The 24,290-nt window shown below is 41.1% G+C and overlaps 1 protein-coding gene across 4 annotated transcripts in view; it reads left to right on the top strand.

The window, feature by feature from the left end:
- Positions 1-23,551, top strand: part of Znf438 (zinc finger protein 438) — a 181,287-nt gene extending 157,736 nt beyond the window's left edge. For 3 of the 4 annotated variants that reach the window (XM_028778196.1, XM_028778197.1, XM_028778198.1), the window contains 2 exons: positions 19,574-21,374; positions 22,728-23,551. In XM_028778196.1, coding sequence (XP_028634029.1) covers positions 19,574-21,374; positions 22,728-23,286 — 2,360 coding nt within the window. In that variant the 3' untranslated portion in view covers positions 23,287-23,551. Of the gene's footprint in view, positions 1-3,167; positions 3,527-19,573; positions 21,375-22,727 lie in introns of those variants that run through there. The other variant, XR_003712771.1, reaches the window with a different exon arrangement.
- Positions 23,552-24,290: the final 739 nt, after the last annotated feature.

Raw genomic sequence — 24,290 nt, 5'->3', positions numbered from 1 at the left:
TGACATTCTCTTCAGTTCAAAATATTTTTTTCTGTATTTAGGTTCAGTTTGTTGAATAAAAATTTAGACTCTTTATATTATGTAATATCTTTCTTTCTTCTTCACTTATGGCAGATAGTTTTGCTGGGTATATTAGTCTAGGCTGGTAGTCCTGGTCTTTTAGGACTTGGAATGTGTTGCTCCAGGCCTTTCTAGCTTTCAAAGTTTCCATTAATAAATCATTATGGGTTTTTGTTTATATGTGACACAGGGTTTTTGCATTTTTTCCTATAGCTTTCAATATACTTTCTTTTTTATGTATAGTTAGTGATTTAGCTATGATATGCCATGAGGATTTTCTTTTCTTGTCCATTTGGTGTTTTGTGTCCTTCTTGTGTCTATATGGGTATGTCTTTCCTTATTTGGGGTAAGTTTTTTTTTTTCTGTGATCTTGTTGAAAATCTCGTCTGTTCTATTGACTTGAGATTTTCCTCCCTCATCTATGCCTATAATTTGAAGGCTTTTTTCTCATCTCCCACATTTTCTGTATGTTCATATTTGTGTGTGTGTGTGGGGGTGTTTTTCATATTCCTGTCTTATGTGATCTAGACTTTATTATTGAACCCTATCAGTCTTCTGCTTGATTTATTCTATTTGTAAGACTTTCCTTTGAGTTTTGTAGTTGCTAATTGTGTTTTCAATTTCATCTTCATTTCAGCTTGAGTTCTTCTTCAGTGGTTCTATCTCCTTATCAAATTTTGTTCTCAATCTTTCATTGCCTTTATCATTTCCATATCCTTACATTTGTGGGGTTTTAGCCATTACTCAGGCATTTGTTCTCCCCTAAGTTCTTTCTCTATAATTTAGTTGAGTTTTTTCTTTGTGTCTTAAATATCTTGAATTCAGGGTTTGTTCTCCCCTAAGTTCTTTCTCTATAATTTAGTTGAGTTTTTTCTTTGTGTCTTAAATATCTTGAATTCTTTAATGAAGTTTATGATTGTTATTTTAAATTTGGCATCCTAGTGTTCATCTAGGTATTTCTCCTTGGGAAATCAGGGCTGGTGGGTTTTAAAGAGAAGATACTGGCTTGATATTTCATATTGTTTACATTTTTTCCATGAGATCTGGCCATGTGTATTTCTTTTGGTCTAAGTCTGCTATGGACAGAGCAGGTTGGAGCCAAAAAAGAGATATACAGGTAAGTTGGGCCTAGAGGTTAGAAATCACTTAGGAGGAATGAATTCAGATGGACAGAGAGGACTACTAGGATAGTATACAGAATGTGTCTCCTGGTTCAAGCCTATAGTGTGGAGGTAGATCTTGCAGGGTAGAAATGTTGACTATGGCATGCAAGGTGCCTGTGAGTTGAAAGGTAGGGAGGGTAGATCCTGGCAAAAGCCCAGAGATTGTTGTGGCACAGGCAGGGTTGGCTAGACTAAGCCTGAGCACTAAATGTGTGATCTAGACTGTATCTGATAGGTTGTAGAAGGAAGGGTCAAACAGACCCACAACTCTAGACCCTGGAGAAAGTTGTGATCAATCTAGCTTGGTAGGGAAGATGGACATGGTATAGTAGGAACCTGTGGGTTGGTAATGGTTAAGGAGGAAGCTCAGAAGTTAGTTGCAATGCAGACAGGCATTGCCAGACAAAGTAGGACACAGGCTAGATATGGCAGATTGGGATGGCTGAATTGGCTTGGGAGTATCAAGGAGATTCACCATGATCTACCCTGGAGAAGATCTGACTGGGTAGAGAGAGGTTAGATGTTGTGAAAGAGGGACCTGTAGATGATGACATGTAGGAAGGGTCTATAATTTTTTTGAGACCATGTTGTCTCTGAGCTTAACTTGGATTTGGCCCACCTCAGTTTCCTTAGAAGATCAAATGTCAATACCATACATAGATTATACCTACCATGATTAATTTTTTAACAGAAATTTCTAGAGTGTTCAGAGAAAACAGATTATAGGTAGAAATATACTCTATAATAAATACTAATTACATTTTCCTTTATAAAGAATAAACTGACATGTAGGAGGAAAACATATCTTCCTTTTCCCTTGCTTAGTCTATACAGCAAAGAAGTTCTGACATGAGTATTAAAAAGGATATTATCTTTCATACTGTAAAACTGAATAATCTTAGTATAGATCATAATTTTATTAAGAGAATTTTCTATAAAGATCCTTAAAATAACTATGACAGGCACTAATTTCTACCCCTAAAAAGATAGTGTCTTAAGTCTTACAAAGCATGGAAGCTGGATTTGTAACTCAGTTCTACTTCTTAATTTTATAGTCTTAGGTGCATCGTGTGACGTGTACCCATCTCTGTAATTCTGTAAAATAAAGATAGTAAATCCCACTGTATAGGATATGTGGAGGTTAATGAAGATAATTTATATACATCACCACATGTTGCTGAACAGAGTGAGTACTTACAACCATCACTCTTCATGGTTGTTATTAAAACAGAGCCTGCCCTATCAATGAGATATGCAAGAAGCTGCCTCCTGCTAGGGATGTCTAGCCCCCTAGAAAGCTAAGCATAATCTTAGGGGCCCATTGTCAAGTAAGCTGGGACAGACTACATGTCTTAGACTTCATCCATACATGATGAAATCACTTCCCTTGAGACTCACACAGAATTTAAGCTCTGTACACTAAGTCAGGAAAAGATGTAAGAATGAGAGAGAGGAGCAAGTCCTAAGGAGAAATGAAGACCATGAGTTTTCTGAATTCTCTGGTGGATATCCTTTGAAGTGGCCAGTAGTAGTAGTTGCTATTCAGGGTCCTTACTAGTACTACTTCTTTATCTGTACAAACAAGAGGCAGAATTGCATAAGAAAAATAAACAAGCAAACAAACAAACACAAATGGGTCAGCTATTCAGAAAGTGGACTCCTGTTCTAATTGTGTGCTCCCCTGAAGCTGTGAAACCTCAGACAAGTTCCTTTTGTCTCTAAACCTCACTTTCCAATTTGAAGTCGAAGATTATCAACATCCTTTTTTAGCTCTAAGATGTTACAAATCTTTGTGATACATCTCTAATCAATGAACTGTGTACAGCCTTCTAGCTCGTAGAGAAATAGAGCATACCATTCTCTCACCTCTTATCTGTTTTGCCTGGCCTCCGGGTTTTTTGTATCTATGCTGACTCTGAGTTCTTATGTAATTTTGGTTTCCAGTTTTGACTTGGCCTCCAGATGAATCCCGCTGCGTCTCCTAGACACTCAGCATCCCCAGGAACTTTCTCTTTGGTCTTTGCTGAAGCCCCACACCTGGAATTTGATAGAGAAGTAGGAGTAACAAGTGAGAAAGAAAAGACGGTTAATCCAGTGTGTTGTGATGGTCACTTTACTACAGCTGTTCATCCTTTGTTTATTTAGACCTCATAGTAAGTTGAATGTAATTTTTATTTTAAAGGCTCAAGAAAATGAAAAATTTTTGCCAACCAATAAGCCATTGGTTTAAACCCAAATCTGTCTCAACCTGGTCATTATTTGTCTCCATTGTCACCATATAAACTTACAAAATAGATTGCTAATAATTGTTTGATCATCTCCTTTTTCTTTTCTGATCAATACTAAATTACATATTTGAATTCCTAAGGTCATTTTAAGTCAACATAAATTATACTATGGGAAACTGCTCAAGGAAAGAAAAGCAATTTTACATGAGTAACTAGTTTTCTATTAATTTATTCATTCAAAAGTTTCCTGATTAATACTACTATATTAACAAGAAAGATACTAGATTCGTTTGTTATGATTCTGCTTACATCCCTGTCTCTGAAAACAGAATGTGTGACCTGAGTTTTCAGGGCACACTCCATTTATTAAGTAAATGCTGATTAATAGAGCTAACCAAATAATGATGACTCATTATAAATATGTTTTTTTTTTAAATTTCAGGTTTATAAACACATATAGGATATCATTAGCAGAATCTTGGCACTGAAGGAAAGTATTCTGTTAGCATACTATCACCTAAGGGAGATATGTGTTGAAAGCCAGTTCAATGATAGCCTAGGTGGTTCTCATCAGGAACTGTGTCGCAAGCTCTGATGGTTACAGAGAGAGGTAGAAAGGGCTTGGGCAGTATAGGATGTAGGGTGCAGGAGGGAAATGAGGAGAGAAAAGAAAAGAGAAAGTACAAGTGCATTTATTTAGTTTTGTTTAACTGACACACACCACACCACACCACATTGTCAAATAGGTCTCTGACTGGTAGTCTTTGTGCTGAGAAGAGTTTACTCTGTTCATGCCTACTGGGCATTAAAATCTACACTTTGGATAAAGTGAGGGGAATTTGAAGTTCTGTCCTCCTTTAAATCCACTGGAGGCTCTGTTTTGTGAGACTCTGTAAGAATTCAGTTGTTTGTTAAGCTCATGATTTTGTTTTGCTGAGGTCTAGGCAAGTCACCTGCAGGTAGGAAGTGTTTGCTATACATTCTCATGCTACCTTTCTGATCTTTGCCTTAACATTTGATCAACCTAAATAGAATTTTCATATTTTAAGTGCTGTTTCTACTTAATGAGAATAGGAAGTGGAAGTAGAGAGTGCAGATGCCTTAAGGCAGACACTGTACGTCTGAGTCATCCCCTTCAGGACCACTGCATTTAGCTAAGCACATGTTATCCAATTACCATTTGTAGACTGTCTGACTCAGAGCCACTGCTGTTACTATCTTTCTTGTGAATCCATATGTGAATTCTTTTTTTAGAGGCTAGTTCAGTAATATACTTTTAAAGGCCTTTCTGGATCAGTAATATACTTTTAAAAGCCTAAGAAACTATAGTAAAGTACTTACTGCACATGCATTTTGACCTGAGTTCAATCCCCAGGACTCATGTCAAAAAAGCTGGCTAAGGGGCGGAGAGATGGCTCAGAGATTATGAGCACTTGCTGCTCTTTCAGGGCACATAGTTCAGTTTCCAGCACCCACATGATGGCTCACTACCATATATAACTCCAATTCCAGGAAACCCAACACCCTCTTCCAACCTCCCAAGGACAGTCATGCATGTGGTACACAGGCATATCCATACACATAAAAATAAATAAAATTTAAAAGAAAGGAAGGTGGAACATGATTAAGAAAGAGACCCAACATCAGCCTTTGACACAAGCACACACACGCACACACACACACACACACACACACACACACACACACACGATGACGATGACAACGACGACGACGATGATGATAGTAATAATACCATTTTTTAAAAAAAATAATAGGCAAGTATGATAGCTCATACTTATAATTATCTTAGCCCTTGGGAAAATGAGACAGGAAGATTGCCATAAGTTTAAGGTCAGTTAGCTGGATAGTGAATTCCAGGGCAGCCTGGGCTACAAAGTAAGTACCAAAGTAAGCTATAGTACATTGTTAAAGAGATAAAGTAAATAGAATGCTGTGGTAGTGTCAGAAAGATGTCCTCATGTGTCCTATACATGAGTGGTTGTACACCTCTTACAGACATAAACTATTTGTGTTTGTGACTCTGACATTTTAGACCTCAAAAAATAGTTGGAATAATTAGTCAATATTTTCCTCTTTTTATTAATTTAAAGATAAAAGATCTTACTCATCTTGGACTGTTTATAAAATTCCTGATGAATTCTCTCCCTCAGCAGAGTTAAAAGTTCACAGCCATGAAATGGGATCTTGGATGTCTACTGAATTATACTGTGGATGCTCAGATCCCAAAACATGCTTATAAATCATAGCAGATTTTGTGAAAATGTTTCAATCTTTGCTTTTTAATGAAACACCAAACTAGATAGGGTTCTAAGGTCAGTAGAAGCAAATATTCTTTTAACAAATGTTTACTGCCTTCAAAGAGGCAGAGAGCTAAGCAATGAGCAAAGAGCAAAAGCAGTTTGGGCTCAGCCAGCACCTGCCCTTGTCAGCAGCCCCAGCTGCCAGCCAGCATGAGCTCTGCTTCCTAAGGCCTTTACTAAGTCATCGATTGCCTCATTATCTGCTGTACATTTTTAACATGCTACAAAAAAAATGTTTTCTTTTCCTCCTCTTGGAGTTGTTCTCCTCCCTCTTCTCTCCCCGTAATCTCTTTGTTGGTAAATAAGATTTATCTTCATTCCAGTGAAAGAAGGAAGCATTGCACTTAGCCAGCTCTTGTGTGCTCTGGGCCCTTGGCTTACAGCAGGCCTCTGTATACAGGGGCAGGATGGGCAGGGCTGCAGACTGGAATGTGAGGGCAGACTGGGTAACTGATGGGATTTATAGCCCCTTTACTCTGAATTCTCCAGAACACTGCACCAGCCAACATGGAACCACCACCCTTTGGAGATACACAGTTACTTTCTGTGGGCCTTGGTCACAGCAACCAATCAATAACCTTGCTTCACATATTTCAGTTTAAAGATGCCCAGTTTAATAGACTTGATTCATTAACACCAAACTCACAGACCCAGCAGCATCCTGTATGCTGAGCAAAGGTGTATCAGTCATTCACACTTTCTTCAAAAGACACATTACAGCTTTCTTGTGTCTAGGAACACGGGGCCAGTGCTTCAGCACTATGCTGAGAGCCATTTTCAATAGTGACTCACCAAGAACAAATCCGGAATACAAAAGCCCCAGTGCTAAATAGACCATGAACAGAACTCTTATTTATAGCAGAAAGGCTGAGACGCGAAGGCAGAGCATCACCTTGCCTGACCTCTGCTGTGAACACTGCGCGTCACGTAGCTCAGATTTCTCTTCACTCCTCACGTGTGTAAGTCGGAGAATGGCATGAGCATTGGATTGGGAGTTACAAATAAATTTTACCATATGGACAACTTTGTAAATACAGAATCTTTAATAAAAATCAACTTTAAATGTTCCTTGTGAATTCCTTTAGAACTCAATAGAAATCTTAAGTTAATTTACAGAATAAAATGAATTTAGTCAAGAAGAGATGGCTCAGTGGGTAAAGTGCTTGAGGACCTGAATTGAAACTTTGAGACCCATATATAAAGGGGAGACAAGAAGTGGGAGTGATCCCAGCACTGGAGATGGGCAGACCTCTGGGGCTCACACTCACCTGCAGTCAGTGTATCCCAGTTATCCAGCTCCCAGCCAGTGAGAGACTCTGTTTCAAAAAGGTGGATGGTGCCTCTGTCTACATGCACACACACAGACATCGGCTATGTACAAACACAAGGTATAATGACTGAAGGTTGGGACATTTTAAATTTCAAGTTAGTAAAGTAGATAGTGCATCTGTAACAGTAACCACAGCACTGTAGCTTAGTGAAAGCTTTAAAGAAAGCTATTGTAAGTGCTCAGGCTCAGCCCTTGCATGCACTAATGGTAGCAAGGAGAACCACTGTATTCTGTGCCTCCAGTGTAGCAGTTAACTCTGCTCTTTGGCCTGACCTCCTTGGGTGGTGGGGGAGGGAGTCATTCACATGCATTACCAATATTGCCCTAAAGATATGAGCTTCACATGGAAACATTTGATCCTAATGAATGGTCTGAGTGTTGCTCTTGGACCTTTGTGCCACTTTATGCTGCCGACCAAATACAAATGACATCCCAAGCTGGTTTTAGTTAACTGTTTAATGTTGGAAATTGAGACTTTCCAGTGCAGTAACTTCTGAAAAACATTGCTGTACATTATCAATACATTATTCTGTTGACAGAAGGACAAATGGGAAACACACACACTTAGTTTTATATCCTTTTATATCCTTATACAGCTAGGTGGAAATGATCTGGGTGGCCTAAAATAATAGAGTAGACCATAGCTGGAAGCTTATTTTTATTTTGGAATAAAATATTAGATTTTAAAATATTCTTATGAGTAAATTCAGAATATCAGTACTTTGACATACCTATACTTTAAAAAGCCAGCATGGTAAGCAGACAGTTTACTTGGGCATGTGTTACTGTCAGTATGGCTGCTTGGCATCATAGTCTCCAGGAATTCCAATTAACGATGTAAATATATTTCATAGCATCACATCTCGCTTGTCAGAACCCCTGCTGAGTTCTATCATTATCATAAATGCAGGTGTAAATAGCAGTTATGTATTCTGATAGAAAGCAATTGGAGACATTTCACTGTGGGACACAACACTTTGAGATTGTGTACATCTGTTCTAATAATGTATCCAGCCTTGGTGACATGAACACAAGGAGGAACACACATCTGCCCTGGAGACCACTTGCCATATAGCAGATGCTTGCATCTTTATTTATGCAGATGGTGGGTGTGATGAGTTGAACAGGGATAAAAGCCAAGTAGTTCGATAGGGGTTTTTAGGTTGTTATACAAGCCATGGATATAAGATAGACATTTTTGTTTTAAAATTGTAATACTGGTAGAACTAGAGACTCAAAAATCTGGCAATGCTTTTAATAATGTTGGCATACTGTTCTTGTCTTCAGATTAATTTACATCAATATCCTAAAGATATTTACAAAAATTCCAGCATCCAGCTTATGTTAGAAAGTGCTACTCAGCTTGAGGTCTAGCTCAGTGGCAGAATTTTTTGTTTACTAGTGTGCTTAAAAGTTCTGAACTTGATCCTGGTTGCTACAAAGACAGAAAGCAGCAGAGCAATTTATGATTGTTTGGGTTTTGATAAAGTAATTTAAAATATTTTTAACACATTTCTGGTTTTTGATGCTTTAAAAAACAATATTTATTTTTGAAAGATATACTATCAACAAAATCTTGTGATTTTTTTAAAATTAGGAAAAATTTAGCTATCATAAAATAGAAAACAAGTTGTGATATAGTTCATTCATATTAGGTAACATATGTTTCTGAAGAATTACATTTTAATTAAGATTTCTGCCTACCATTTTGTTTAATCTGTTCGAACATTGCCAATTACTGATTTTTAATACTATTTCATCTAGATGAATTTCTGTGAGTTGTCAGAACATTCCCTATTATACTGTCATATTCTTAAGTAGACAAGGGTGATGAGGATGAAAGCTTAACTGAAAAAGCAGAACCCTTGCATACCTCGCTGGCCAGCACTGTGCACAGGTGTGGAGCCCCTCAGAAGAGTCTGCACTTCACCTGCTGCAGCATTGCTCGAGTGTCAGGACCCAAACAACTCCTGACTCCTACATACAAGCCAAGGAACACAGGCACACACACACACACACACATACACACACACACACTCACACACACACACACACACATGCACAGTTACAGCTGGAACTAGAAGTAATTTGCTGCAAGGCTGGCATGCATACCAGAAGTAAAAATGTGAAAAATCATTTCCCTAGGTGCCAAGCCTGCCCTTCGAATGCTATTACATTACAGGTTGCTGTATGCAGGCTCCACTACCTGCTTGTTTAGCCTAAGCTATGATATGAACTGCTGTTGGAACTAGAAGACCAGCATTCACTAACAGTTACTCTCCTCCCTGGAAACCTGATGGATCCACTGAAAGAAACTAACATATGTAAAAGAATGAACTTCAAAACAACTTAGTGAGTTTATTGTGTTTAGAACAAGAGAAATGCTTTGGTGCTGTGTAGATCTGGATTCAAATCCAGCTCTTTTCGGCTTTATGGCCTTGCAAGAAATGTTTAGTTTCCACAACCATAGATTGAGTGTTAATTTAAAAATAGAGTGGAAAAATGAAGTCAAATTAAGCATTCTGTCTTATCCCTGACATAATGGGATTTCAGGATTGAGGAGGTGGAAGGAAGAGCAGGAAGGAAGCTCCTAACCAGACATAAGAAGTGTACATTCTGCCTACAGAACACGTTCTTGTGGAGGAAGGAGCAGGGCTATAGCTGCAGCAAAAGACAAAGCTTCATTGCTTACTACTGTTGTGCTTTTTATATGGTCAGGAAAAAAATAAGAGAAAGAAAGCAAGACAATATGGTTTAGAATTCCTAGTTCACCTCTTTGGTCAGTAAATACTGCATTGTGCAACAGCCAGATAGTAATCTAGGGGATGAGATCCTCGAAGTGGATGAAACAACTCTTGCTTTATGGAACTTACTTTTTTTGTGGGAAGAGACAGATAGTATATTAGTATAGAGACAAAAGCCATGATGGTCAATTAAAGCAGAAAAGGAGGACAGCTCACGGTGACCTAGAAGGGTCCAGGAAGGCCTCCTGAGAGCTGGGAGATCTCTATGGTGTTGACTGCAGAGCAGAGGAAGGGGTACAGAGTGAGGTCAGCAGTCTTCCATCTCCTCACTCTTAGATCTGTCTGTATTTTACCCTGTTGAGACAGGTATGTTGTTGATGCATCACCTTCCGTCCCATCCTGGAAGGGATGCTACTTGTGGAGCATAATTAACAGAAAGGAAACATGGAAACAAAAAGAAGGATGGCGAATATTCTCCCATATAGAAGCCACTTCTGATGAGATCCTTGTCAATCATTGGCAAGAGAGACATGCCCCTGAGAATATCGGAGGCATGGGAAATGCAACTTGGAGAATCTTGAATGAGCCCTTGTGACTAAGCAAAGTTCAAAGACAACAGACAAACAATGGAGTAGATTGTGGCAAGCTTTTGAGACTGGAAGTTTCAAGCTTTTGACATTAGCTACTATTCATGATAGGTAGATTTCTCCAGCTCTAACTAGGCAGTATAAGTGGAGAGCACAAGGTGGGCTACTTGGAGCAGGTGCCATAAGAGAATAGAGATGGAGCTAACCTAGGATGTGCTGACAGTGTTCATGAATACCCAGCCATGAAGCCAGATATGGACCCAGAGTGTCTACCTGTGCACATATATACACAGACAGGCAAGGACAGTACAGGTAGACCTTATAATCGTTTATCTCCTGTAGAAACAGGTTCTCACCTATTCCCAGCCAGTTGATGAGACATGTTTACTTCAGCCAAACTCAGTAGTTATCATCGAAGGAGAATAAACACACTGATGGAGGAAAAACCAGACAAAAATCAAAGAAAAAGGAATCCAAAGTACTCAAAGTTTTCAAATCTGGGTGACTTTGTTCCTATAATAGCTCTTGCAGAATCTGATCTCAGGCATGCACCGGATAGTGTGGCCATAGATGCAGGTAGAATGTGATTAGTTGTAGCTCAGGACCTATAGATGTTTGTTAACAACGCCATCCCAGTCACTCTCACCAAAGGATACTGCATGTCCCATTCTGTCTGTGCTAGTTAGTGCCTGGCATTTCATTTTCTCCTTCACTACCTACACCGTCTTGGATTCTAGGTACCCATAAGCATATGCTCTTTAGCATAAAGAAACATGTGTCTTGACTAAAGAGCCACAGGCAAGGCTTGACAACCAGTGTTAGGAAACAGTGAGGTAGTCAGAAGGAATTGCTTTTCCTGCAACAGATCCACAGCTGCGCAGCCTCATGCATTGGTACTTATAAATCATAAGCTGTTGGCATAAAAGCTGAGGTGTAGGGGAAAGTGCAACCAAAAAAAGCTGTAAATCACTGTGAGTCAAAGATAAATCAGGAGCTAAGACAAAGCATCTGTAAGGCTATACTAGAAAGCCCCTCTCCTTTCCTCTTCACTCCCTTTCTCCTTGATCTGTGCAGGGGGTTGAGTCCAGGCTCTGAGGCATGTTGGACAGGTCCTTACATCGCTAAGCCGCACACTTCCAGTCCTTACCTTGTAAATGCAGTTTGTGTACTCCTCCAAAATGCTCCTTTCTGTATAAACTTACTTTTGAAATTACAGAATAAAATAGTATCTTTGTGGTACTAGGATCTCGCTTTTAATAGTACCATTGTTAAAAAGTTGTATGATGATGTTTTGATGAACAGTAAGAAACACCCAGCCTTCTGCTGTGAGTTCTGTTAAATATACTGCCTGACGCTGAACCTTACTTAGCCTCACATTTTCCTTATCAGACATCATCTTGTTCCTCATCACAGACACTTAACTATTGTAACTACTGTTGAAATACTAGATAGAAAAGATGTAATTCTAGCCCTTGTGTAGAGAGTACAGGTAGAATCCAGTTCGGTTGGTTTCCCTGGGAAGGCAGCTGTAGGGCTTCTGGGATCAAGAGTTAAAGGTCATCTTCTACTACCTGGTAAGCTTGAGGCCAGTTCGGCCTACATGGAACCCTATCTTAAAAGCAAACAAATGGCCATTTTCATTGGCTGATGGAAAATCTCATGCCCAGACGTTTCTGTGACAAGTTATTCGCATTTCAATAAATGCCTGCACTCTCCAAGCTCTGTAGGTTTGACTGTTGTAGAGCAGTAGTAAGCTTTTATGTTGCTATATATTATTTCTGCCAAGGATAAATTAAAAACCAAAATGTGTTCCTTATATGGTTGTCAGTGTTTCTTATCTGAAGCTCTTATATAAAATATCCTTTCAAAAATAAGAACTATAAAAGAGTTTTGACATGGAAAAACTTGAAACTCATCGAAATTGATATTTCCTAAGAGGTATTTTAACTAAAAAAGCCTTCTAAACTTACTTTTCATTTGGAGCACAAGCTTTAGCTCCCCTAAAGAATAGTTACTTAAGTTTCAGGAGCCAGCCACATTGTGTAAATATTTTCTTTTATTACCATTGATATTTGAAGTAATTAACTTTTAAATTCTTTAAGAAGAACGTTTATTTCCTTTTCTTTCCTTGGTCTTCGTGCTTATCTAACTTACTCTGTATTGTAGACTTCCATTCCCTTTTGATGTCCAATCCTTCTTTGTGTTCTCAGGCTTTCTTGAAGTCACTCTCTTAGTTACTGCTGTGTTCTTCTAGACACGTGCCATGCATACGTGTTGGCTCGAGTGTGCATACATGTGGTAGTCATGAACAGTTCTGTGTTGCTACATATTAAACATTGTTTTCTCCTTGTACCATTGAACTCAGGTCAGGCTTATGCCACAAGGCCTCTACTTACCCCCTGGGCCATGTCTCCTGTCCTATTGAACTAATTTCTTAATTATTTAATTAGTAAACTACTAAATCTACAAATAGGCACTATCAAAACTCTTTCTCCTACCCCAGGCCACCATCTTAACCTCTACTGTCCTACAGAAATGTAGCCAGTGAGCATCCCAAACCCCACCAGCAGCCTTCCTTCCTGGTGGACCTTGCAAGCCAGTAGCTTTCTTCCCTGCTGTGTATAAACAGAATTAAAGAGAGGTATCCCCACAACTCGGCTCCTTAAAATGCACATGTTAACTCCTATTCACACTGAATTGTTAATCCAATTAGCACTTACTCAACTGACAACTAGGGATGGGGGACCACTGGGAATAAAATCTGTCCGGGTGGATCAGATTTGGGCAAGGACACAAGGAGAGGCAGGGTTTGAGCAGTTCTTACTAACACGTTTCTCCTCCCTTTCCTCAATTGCTTCTCATAAAAGAAGCACTGCTATAAAAAGTCAGACTTATTCCATCCATGCCATAAGATTTTCAGTTTGTTTCTTTTTTTTTTTTTCTTTCTACTAAAAATAAATATCAGAAGCTTCATGATTGCTTACTGGCAGGAGAAAGAGGATCTACTGATAAAGCATATAAAATACTACTTAGTGTTAAGATAATGTTTAAAACACAGTACTGATAAAGACATATAACTGTTCAAAAAGTGAGAATTCTCTTTCTTATTAAAAGAGAGACAGTTAAGTCTACCTGTTCAGCCTTGCCGTGTGGAAAAGCCTGCTGGTTATGAGTGTTGACATGAGAGAGGAGAGTTGTTACCTGAAAGCTCAGTTCAGCAGAGCGGGGCGGGGCGGGGCGGGGCGGGGCAGGGCAGGGCAGGTGTGCCAGGAAGACTGTGCACAACAGACTCGGATTTCAGCTGGAAATGTGCTTTCTTGTGTTCCTTACATTTCCTGGAGTGTGGGTCCAGGTGATGATGATGTCAGCTGTCACAGTGTGATAGTGCAGGGACTCAGTGTGTTGTCATAGTGTGTCACTCACAGTGTGATAGTGCAGGGACTCAGTGTGTTGTCATCCTGTGTCCCTCAAAAGTTGTGCTGCTGAGCACATTGCTAGTGTGTTTATTATAGTCTATAAACAAAATGAGTTGTGGTCATTTGGGTTTTGATTTATTTCTTTTATCCTAGAGTTCTTCCCAGCTTTAACGTATTTGTTTTAAGCAGAGACTATCTTGAAAACAATTTGAACCCCAACTGAAGTTTCCTATTTCAAAGCCAAATGAAAGTGGAAGGAGAATCTAAACCCCAACAAATTGAAACTGGTTTGTTTGTTTGTTTGTTTGTTTGTTTTTCAATCTAGTAAAATTAAAACCTGAACAGTTTCTCAAATGATGTCTCTGCCAGTTTATTTGAAAGCACCTTCTAACTCTGCAGGTGGAATAAAGGAACTTTCACCAAACCAAGAACATGGTGGGTAGGAACATCCTGTTTAACATCAACAAAGCAGGACCTCCTCAGTTCTGCCCTGGAGACTAGGAAGGGACTAGAGTACAGCAGTCTAGAGAATCATCCTGTGAGCCTGTGTCCTGTGTCCTCAGGGTGCAGCCAGTGTTTTGAAGACTTTGATAATGAGAATACACGCAGGCTGGAGCTCTTGAGCCCTGGTTGATCCCTCCTACCACGGACATGGAGGAGTGCCCCGCACAGCCAGCCTTTTGCTGATGAAAGAGGGAAAGAAAGACACATGCTGCTCATTCTCCACAGTTTTCTCCAGCCTTTGTGGAATTCTCAGAATCCCATGGCAGTAAGTGGCAAGCTCAGCTCTAAAAATTACCTTTCTTTCCTTCCACACAGCTGAATTTTACAAAAATTAGCTTTATCTAATAATGAACTTCCTAAAAATATCATTTACTGGGACACAGACTTGACAAGCCATTTTAGTTTCAGTTTGTCTTCTTTTTTTTGTCCTTAAAATTCTGGAATGGTAACCTAGTTTGGGAATGATTAAGATCCAGGAAAGGGAAGGGAAGGGAAGGAAAGTTGCTCCTTCAAAAGGAGTTGGTCAGGCCATGCTGCACACATAGTCAGTCCGTGGCTATATGGACTCTGCTTGCTCTCTCTTTGGCCTCACTTTTCCTAGTCTGTAAATGGGGAGCAATGATTTTTTTCTTGGAGTTAAATATGGGTTCAATTAAAATGCCTGCTATAGATTTCAGGCTACAGGAAATACTCAGCACCTCCCCGCTTCCCTTTATTCCACAGTTTGATCAATTCTCACCAGCTGGAGATGTCTCTTTTCAAAATGGCTACTTTAATATCCTTAAAATACTAAAAATACCCCACACTTAAAATTTGAATATTAAGTACTCTTCACTGAATAATGCTACAGAATTAATTTTACTGAGTGAGTCTTTTATGCTCTGAGTTAATAAAAGTCCATGTTTTTAGTACCTAAGGATCCTATGAGTCTCTTTAACTCTGTTATAACTAATTTTGCAGAATTTCCAGAAATTATAAATGCCAGTAGAAATCTCTGCTTGTTCTTCAGTGCATAGCTCTCTAAGATCTGGAGCTTAGTAGTGCAGGTGAGGGGTCTGTGACGAGCCTGTGAGGACAGGGCATTGAACTGCCTTTGTGTTGCCAAGAAAGGCTCACCACAGCCATGCTTTCCCAGTGCTCAAAGTTTAAAAATACAGAATGGCACTTCATCTCTTCTGAGGACTCCTACTGTTTAAAAACTCACTTTTTAAATTGTAGTTATTCTAGCATAACTGACTTTTACTGCAAATGTGTAGAGAAGCAAGGCTTGGGTTCCTGCTGTCCTTGAGGGGAGGTGAGCTATACTTCCCCATCTATAGCTTCAAGAGACAGTGATGTGTTCCTGCCAGGTTACTAAATTACCTCTTTGGTCATCAGTTCTTGTCAAAATAAACAAACAAACAAATAAATAAATAAATAAATAAATAAATGGATGGCATGAGCCATTCTATGTTTCTAAATGCAGTCATGTATGCAAAATCACACAGTCACAAGTAGCCCAAAAGATCCCACCTTGAGAAACCAATTCATGTGCCACCGTGGAGCCAGTAAGGTGGTTCAGTGGGTAAAGGCACCTGTTACCAAGTCTGACAACTTGAGCTCAGGCCTCAGACCCCATGTCACAGAAGGAGCCACTTGTGCAGTTGTCTTCGGCCCTCCATGTGCTCCCCATGGCATTCGTATGCTCACAGACATACTCATTAGATACGTACAGATAAAGTGTCTCGTTCACTGGGCAAATTACTTTTTAGTATCTCCCTAGAGACAGGTAGAGGGTGTCAAGAAGAAGCTTCTGTGTGACTCAGCTTCTTTGCTCCCATAGCTATTTCCATCCCACAGAGGCCCCTCTAAGAACCCTTCTGTCATATTGAGGGGTGTATTTGGTATGCACTCTCAGACTTCGAAATTTTAAGTGATGAGATAGTGCCCCATAGTGCCCCCTAAAAACCTCATGTCTTGAGAGTATTCCGTATCAGTTTGTCATTTCCTTTTACAGCTGCTACCAAGCATTGGGTTTGAATTATTCTTAGCTTACTGTTGGGCATTAAAGTAGTTTCTGGGTGTGGTGTCTCCTCCTCCTTCTCCCATTTTTGGGGTTCTGTACTCTTTGCTTCACTTTTCCAATCATGCACCAGTTTATTTCCTATCTTTAGTGGTCTGGGCAGTGGAGCACCATACCACCGTTATGGGAAACCTCGCCTTTTCATGCACCTCCTGAAACATGCATGCCAGCATATTAACTTCAGTATTCTTGGCAAAGCTTGCCCTTCACCCCACAGATGTGAGTAGCTGTGATTAAGGATCTTGAGCCAGCCGATGGGCTTTTCATCCCCAGCATCTGACTTAGCAGTCACCTTGGCCTGTGATTGCATTCTGCCCACACTGTTCCCTCAAGTGACCAGCAGACATCTGACCTTGCTGGGCAGAACTGGGTACCTCCAGGAATGTCCTTTGCTTGCATCTACACTTGGCCTCTGGTTGGTTGCTCTTCTTCTTGTTGTGACAAAATGCCTGGCAAAAGCCACTTGAGGGAGGAAAGGGGTTTGAGGGGAGTCTGGTGGGTATGAGAGGCTGCTCATACTGCAGCCAGTCAGGAAGCAGATCACAAGCCACGCTGATGGCCAGCCTGCTTGCTCCTTCATCCTTTGTGTTCTCCCAGCACCCAGCCCAATTCGTGTGGCTCTCCTCCTTAGTTAACCTCCTCCCAGAAGCTTGTCTCCTAGACAGCTCTAAAGCCATCACAGCCTCTTTTTTCTCTGGCATCATTGCTTTCCCTGTATGACTTTGTTCCTGCCATGTTGGTGAGGTACATGGAAAGAGGGGATCAGGTGTATCACAGTCAGTTCTCCCGCGTGGTGTTGCAGTGTAATGTGCATCAAGGTTCTCTTCTGAAAACTCAACCTCTCAGAAACTTGCCTTCTAATACCTACTCATAAAAGGAAGAAATCTTTTCCCAAGTTCAGTCTCTGGAAGCTGTCAAGAAACCTTGACAGTGGCTGTTGAGTGCTATTCTTTGGGTTGACTTCTTTGTGTTCTGCCTCTGAGAGTCAGCTCTTCTGTATCTGTGTCTCTTCTCGTCCCTCTCTCCCTTCATACTTTTTCCTCTGTGTGTATCTGTTTCTTACACTGTCCTCTTTGCTGCTCTGACTGCTGCAGTTTTAACCCCAGCAGCATAATTTACTATTCTCATTATAATCTCAAAGGATGTTTCAAAGGATGTGAAATGTTTCCCAGCATCCTCCACCTACCTCTGTCCTCCTCACTCAGTGCAGCTGTTGTGTGCAGCTTACTCTCATGCAGGTAGCATGTAGGTGCTTCCTAACCTAATAGTAAAGAACTTTGTAAAGTAGTTTTCATACTTTGCAAATTATTCCTACTATGTTGCTTATTACCATAGTGTTAACAAGCAACTTTCTTTCAGATTGTTGGCTCACTAACTGGGCAGTCAATAGGGGTTGGTTTTAAAACTGTTACCCTATATTTCAGTGGATTTTTAGATTCCCACATTCCTATCCATGGCATTCTTCAAACAAATGTTTCTAAAAATCCTTTACATAGAGCTCCAGAATTTAAAATCTAAAATGTGCTACCTAAGTCATTCAGAGGCAAAAGCCTGAACTGAAATAAAACTGTTCAGATTTTTGATTTGCCTGCTGTGTTGTGACACTAATATATATTGCTACAGGCTTAACAGTGTGTTTAATTATGGATGCCTTGCAGAGTTGTTGTGTGTGTGTGTGTGTGTGTGTGTGTGTGTGTGTGTATGTATGTGTATGTAGTGTGTGTGGTGTGTGTGTAGTGTGTGTGTGTGTGTAGTGTGTAGTATGTGTGTGTATGTTTCTATCTCACTACTTTTCTAAAATCTGAAAGTGCAAATTCCAACACTCATGTGTCCCCACAATTTTTAGTAGGGGATTATGGGCTTGCAATATCCAGTTCCTAAACTAGTATGTGCACTAGTATATTTGAGCTTAAATGAAGTTTGATTAATATGAGGCACTTAAAAATGAGAAACTTCTCCACAGCCAGGCCTTGTGACCTTGAGGCCTTGGGGAATAAAATGGATGATTCAGTCCTTAGACTTGGGGAGCCAAAATGTTTCCTTAATTGTTCTCTTAAGGTTGTAGTAATTGCTCTGTGGTCAGGCCAATAAATCTACAATGAATGGAACATTATTCCATCAGTTAAAACTGTCCCGATTACTATCCTAGAAGGTGCTTTCTGTGTGATTCATGGTCCCCAACTCCCACTCCTTCAGCTCTGTACTTTTATCATCCTGTGTCTCTTTGGTTATGTTTAACATTTTTTTAAAGCGTCATATCAGCTTTTTAATACTTATGATTTAATTGCAAAAGCATACATAAACACTTTGAAATGTGTGAAAAGAAAATTCACAAGTCACACAAGAACAGCACCAAAGCCACCTTCAGTCTGGAACCCATCACTTTGCAAAGCAAACTGCACTGCCAGCACCAAATGGTGCAGCCAACAAGCAAAAAGCCAGTGGATGCAAAAGCATTTGTGTTAGACCAAAGATGCAGTGGGTGGTAGATTAACTTAGTATGCCTCAACTTCATCAAGCTTAGGTGTATTGGAGAATCAAGGCATCTATATGAAACCGTTGAATGCGCCAGGGAGATGCATTGCAGCTCTGGAGGTCAGGAAGGAAACTGGAGTTGCTCTGGCTTGTAATGATGGGTCAAATATGGGTAAAGACAGAAGCTGGATAAAGGACTTACAGAGCACAAGGACCAGAAGGACAGAGTCCAGCTCTCTAGAAGCTCTCTTTAATGGATGACATTCTAACACGAGAATTGTGTTGCAACAGTGGAGAATTACAGTCCTTGGGAAATCAACACACAGGGAGGTGACCTTCAAGCCTTGTCTTGAAGGACATAGGTAGTTGCTTAGAAAGATGGCTACAGGCCAAGGAATCTGTTCTGAACAGATAAATCAGATGTTTTGTTAATTCTCTAAGTATGTGCGTGTGTTGTGTGTCTGCACGTTCACAAACTCACTAGTGTAGATGTCTGCCCGTGAATGCAGGTGCCTCCACAGGACAGAAGAGGACATTGGATCTTCCTGAAATTGAGGCACCTGTGAGTCGCCCAACATGAGTACAGGAAAATGAACCCAGGTCCTTTGCAAGAGCAGTATATCCTCTTAACTATTGAAGTTTCAGTCTAGAACATTGTAGTAATCTGTATATTATCATTGCAGGTGAAGCAAACATCCCTTCTGGAACAACACAGAGTGGAAAAACCTCACAGAGTAAGAGTCAGTTTAGGACCATTGCACCAAAAATTGTGCCTAAAGTCCTAACATCCAGAGTGCTACCCTGCCCTTCCTTGCTTTCTGACCAAGGGAATCTGGCTCTAACGTCCAAGCCTCTGGGCATGCCCACCCAGAACTATGCTCTGATGCAGGTGGCTGGCCAGGAGGGGACATTTTCTCTTGTTGCTTTGCCAAATGTTGCCTCAGCCCAGCCATTTCAGAAGCCCAGAATGTCCATACATGAAAACCTTAAGCTACCTATTCCTCGATACCAGCCACTAAGTAGCAAAGTACTAAGAAAGAAACAGGACCTGTGTTCTCCCAGGGGTGGCTCCAGTGACCCTCCTGGCCCAGCCCAGTTATGTCATTTGAGCCCTTCCCCACAAGCCCATCCTGAGCTGCCTCACAAACTCAGCCCATGGAAGCGAATGTCCACTTTAAACCCTTCCCCCACCAGTGTCAATATAGCTACACTGACCAGTGGTATTGGCCAAGGAGATTTGAGTCCTCTAGTGACCAACAGTTGTGAAGATCTGGAGCTTCCTGCTATTCCAGCATACACTACAGAGGACTCTTCTTCCCCACAGAGCCTCCCAGCAAGTATGCAGAAGGCAGGTTGTGCCAGGAAGGAGGCACCCACTAAACCTGCTGTTGCTGGTGAAGAGCTCAAAGAACAGGTAGCTCCTGCTCATGCTCCCTTCAGCAGTGCAGTTCAGTTGGTCTCTGTAATACCCAAGGGTAAACTGCCCATCCTGCCCTTCCCAAAAGTGAAAACCACAGAGGTGGGCAAAGTGGAACCAGATGCTGATAATGCAGAATTGTCTTCATCTGGATGCAAAGCAAACTGTGATGAGAGACTGTCCATCACAGAAGGGTTTGATGCAGCCACTGAGACAGCCAGCAAGATACCTGCTCTGCATGGGTCTAAGCAGAGTGCTTGTGAAAGTGCCTTCTGTTCTGTCACCAAATTAGATCTCAGCCATAAGGCAAAACCCAGCAGTGGGATAAAGAGAAGGGGAAGAAAATGGAAAGTACCAGATGAGATTTTAGCATTGCAGGGCAAAAGGAGGAAATGCATTATTGGTATGTGTGGAGATGGCATAGAAAGGGCAAGAAACAGTCCCCAAGAACCCAGAGACCAGAAGCCCAGGGCTGCTTCGAGAAAGTATCGTAACATCATGCCCAAGCCTGTCATCGTCCTGTCTGCTTTGGCGCCCCTGGCATCTCCTGCAGCTGTGCTGTCCCAGGCTCCCAGCTGCCTAGGTCAAGATGTTCTGAATAATGTCCTGCCTCCAAAATGTCTTGTCTCCAAGCAGAGTGACAGCCTTGCCCTGAAGCCCAGCTCTGCACTCAGAAATGGGTTCTCTGGCATTAGGAAGCCCTGGCACATGTGTCCCGTGTGCAACTACCACTTCCAGTTCAAACACCACCTTCTAGACCACATGAATGTACACACCAATAGACGCCCGTATAGTTGTGGAATCTGTCGCAAGACCTACGTGCGTCCTGGCAGCCTAAGTGCACATATGAAACTTCACCATGGTGACAATCGCCCCAAGAAACTCGTGTGCTGTGAATTTTGTGCAAAAGTATTTGGTCATGTCCGGGTCTATTTCGGCCATCTGAAGGAGGTACACAGGGTTGTGATCAGCACAGAGCCCTCCCCCAATGAACTGCAGCCAGGAGACACACCAGCAAACAAGGTCAGAGATCTCGGTATGCAAGGACCTGACAGCTCACTGGAGAGGTAAGTGTTCATGGAAGGGAAGGTGACAGGAAAGTCTGTTGTAATTTGAGAAGATTAAGATTCAGAAAACTCACCAGGAGTAGGGGTGCACACCTATATAGTCCTAGCACTTTGCAGAGACAGACAGGAAAATTAGAAATTTAAGATCAGCCTAGGCTATGTAAGACCCTGTCTCAGAATAACAACAACAACAAAAGATGTCATAGGTAAAATAAGTCACCTGTCCCACCCCTTCAGTTCTGTGAAGAATGACCCCATTTCTTGTTGGTTTCTGCTCAGTCACAATGTTTAACTACTCAGACTTGTGTAAGTCAAGGCATGAATACCAGTTTGGAGTATGTTGGGGACAGTTAGGTGACAGATTATTTTTTGTGTCTAAAAATTAAAATAATAGATTATTATATATAGCTTTTAGTAATCTCTATAAAATAGTTCCCCCAAATTACCGTTTGTGGAATTCTTATCTAAACAGCATTATTTGTCTCATAATGCTTTGTGAGGCTACCCTCTTCACCAGACCCGGAGGTGCTCCAACTCACCCTCCACATGTGCCTTTTGTTACCTGACAGGCCAAATTAACTTGTCCCTATATCCCTCTTTTTAAAACACTGCTCCTTGACATTATAACAAACAAAACAACAACAAACCTTTGTAACCTGGAAGCTGACAAGGCAGGCACTTGAGCAGTAATGACCAGGGACGTGCTCACAGTGTAGTCCCTGCACCCACCACTGAGGTGACTGTGGAATGAGAAAGAAACCCTATCCAGGACCTTAGGTTCTTTGCCCCTTGTTTTTATGGTTCCAGTTTTTCTAAATATTTTCTGTTGTGTTTCATAATGGATATAAGCCGGATGCCTGCCCCAGCTTGTCCTTGTCTTTGGGCTTTCCTCTTCTCCACTAGCATGCCTTTCCCTACTGTGCCTGCCATGCAGCCTCCTTCACACTTGTTTCATGTACTTAGATCATCTTGAAACGAGATGTCAGGACTTCTCTAATGGTGGGGGTGGCATGGATGAGTGGGACAGTCATTTCCAGAAGTGCCACAGGGTATCTTGGCAGCTCCTATCATGTTACCTTATCTTCCTGTTGTGTACATCTGTGGTATCAAGGGAGCTGGTTCACTAGGGGGAGATGCAAGGTTCCTCTGAAATGGTCCCTGGTGTTCTCAAAGATGTATGGCTCTGTGAGTAGACATGTGTGCCGTGTTCTCTGATGGGGCTCTGCAGAGTTCTGTCCAGTCCCTGCTTTCCTAGCAGGGTGTTTTATATTCCTGGATACCAAGACCTGGCAGCAAGAGATCCAGTTGCATTTTCCTAGTGTATCTTACCTAGACTATTTCCCCCCTTTACAGGGAAACCAAGTCAAGTTTGGAAGAAGATTTCCTTCTAAACCAGGCAGATGAAGTCAAATTGCAAATCAGATGTGGCCGTTGTCAGATCACTGCTCAGTCTTTTGCTGAAATAAAGTTTCATTTGCTTCATGTTCATGGGGAGGAAATTCAAGGCCGGCTGCAAGAGGTGATCCTACCAGGCAGCAGATCTGATGTTCCCCACCAGAAGCCGTACACAGAGAGAAGGACGCAGATGAAGCCCTATGCTTCTGTGGAGGACTCTCCAGCATTCCCTAGAGTGAAAAGACAGCCAACCCCTCATCAGAACAGAGAGGAAGCCCTGGTAGGAAGTGAAGGTAGCCAGTGGGAAATGACTGGCCCACCGCATCCTGCCAGGTTTCTCTGGTCCCACACAGGCTTTAATTGCCTGCTCTGTGCTCAGATGCTCGGAAGGAAGGAGGACCTGCTTCTTCACTGGGTACGCCAGCACAACTGTGAAGACCCCACCAGACTCTGGGCTCTCCTGGGTACGTTCTCTAACCAAGGAGCTCCTGAGCTCCCCAGTGAAGCAAGGCTATGACACCGAGGCCCAAGAGATGCTGCACCACCTTTCTCACAGTCTGTGCTGTTAGTATTTAATTGTAAGGATCCAGCGCTCCAGGGCCAGGAACAGTCAGTGCACAGAGGACATGTTTATGCATAGTTTTATTTTCTTAAGAAATAAAATATGTGCCCTGAATGCATTTTTCTAACATATGTAGTCTCACTTTAAAATTCCATGCATTCTCCAATATCGTAGACTTTATTTAATAATAAATAAAAAGATCAAAATTAGGAAATTGAAATGTAGAGACAATTGTTATTCTCAATTGCCAGCTTTTGAGTATGAGTATGTGTGTATGTTGTATGTGATAAAGACAGACAGAGAGTGAGGAGGGGAATATATGTACATGTGTCTTTTGATGCTATTTGATTATACTTATTAACCTTTAATTATACAGGTGTGGAATGTGGTATAAAACTATAGTATGTGATAATTGTTGATATTTATTAGTCTCTGGTTTATTTGCATATGCTCTAGAACAGTCTTTTTAAAGATAAAAAACACAAAATAACACAAAATCTGTTTGAAAAACACATTTTTAAAAAATTTTTGTTGTTTTCTTAAATGTGCAGTGCTTTGAAGAGTAGCTATCAAGTCTTCTAGTGTTCCTTCTCAAATTAATAGAAAAAAGAGCTACTTCAGCTAATAAAAAAAAACCCTACTTACTTGGTAGAAAGTTATTTTCAGGAAGTCTTTGTGGCCAGAAAATTTACAACCCAGAGAGTGAACTAGCTGGCACAGCCCAGATGCAGTGGTGCCACCTGCTTTCTCTCCCTCCCTAGAACTTCAGAGGACTGTCGCTAGCTGATCAATTTAAGATACACTGTGCCTTTAAAGCCCATAGTCTCTTTGAAAGTCAAGAGTAAGTAAGGACCTCTTAAAGTCCTAGGAAATTACCTTGACTCACCAAAGTTGCCATTGGAAGTTGCTGGCCGTTCCGGCTGTTGAGTCATTTTCTGAGCAGTGGGGTCTGAGCACTT

The sequence above is a fragment of the Grammomys surdaster genome, unplaced genomic scaffold (genome assembly GCF_004785775.1).
Source record: "Grammomys surdaster isolate TR1022 unplaced genomic scaffold, NIH_TR_1.0 328, whole genome shotgun sequence".
Classification (NCBI taxonomy): Eukaryota; Metazoa; Chordata; class Mammalia; order Rodentia; family Muridae; genus Grammomys; species Grammomys surdaster.
This window is presented reverse-complemented; position numbering and strand designations above follow the sequence as displayed.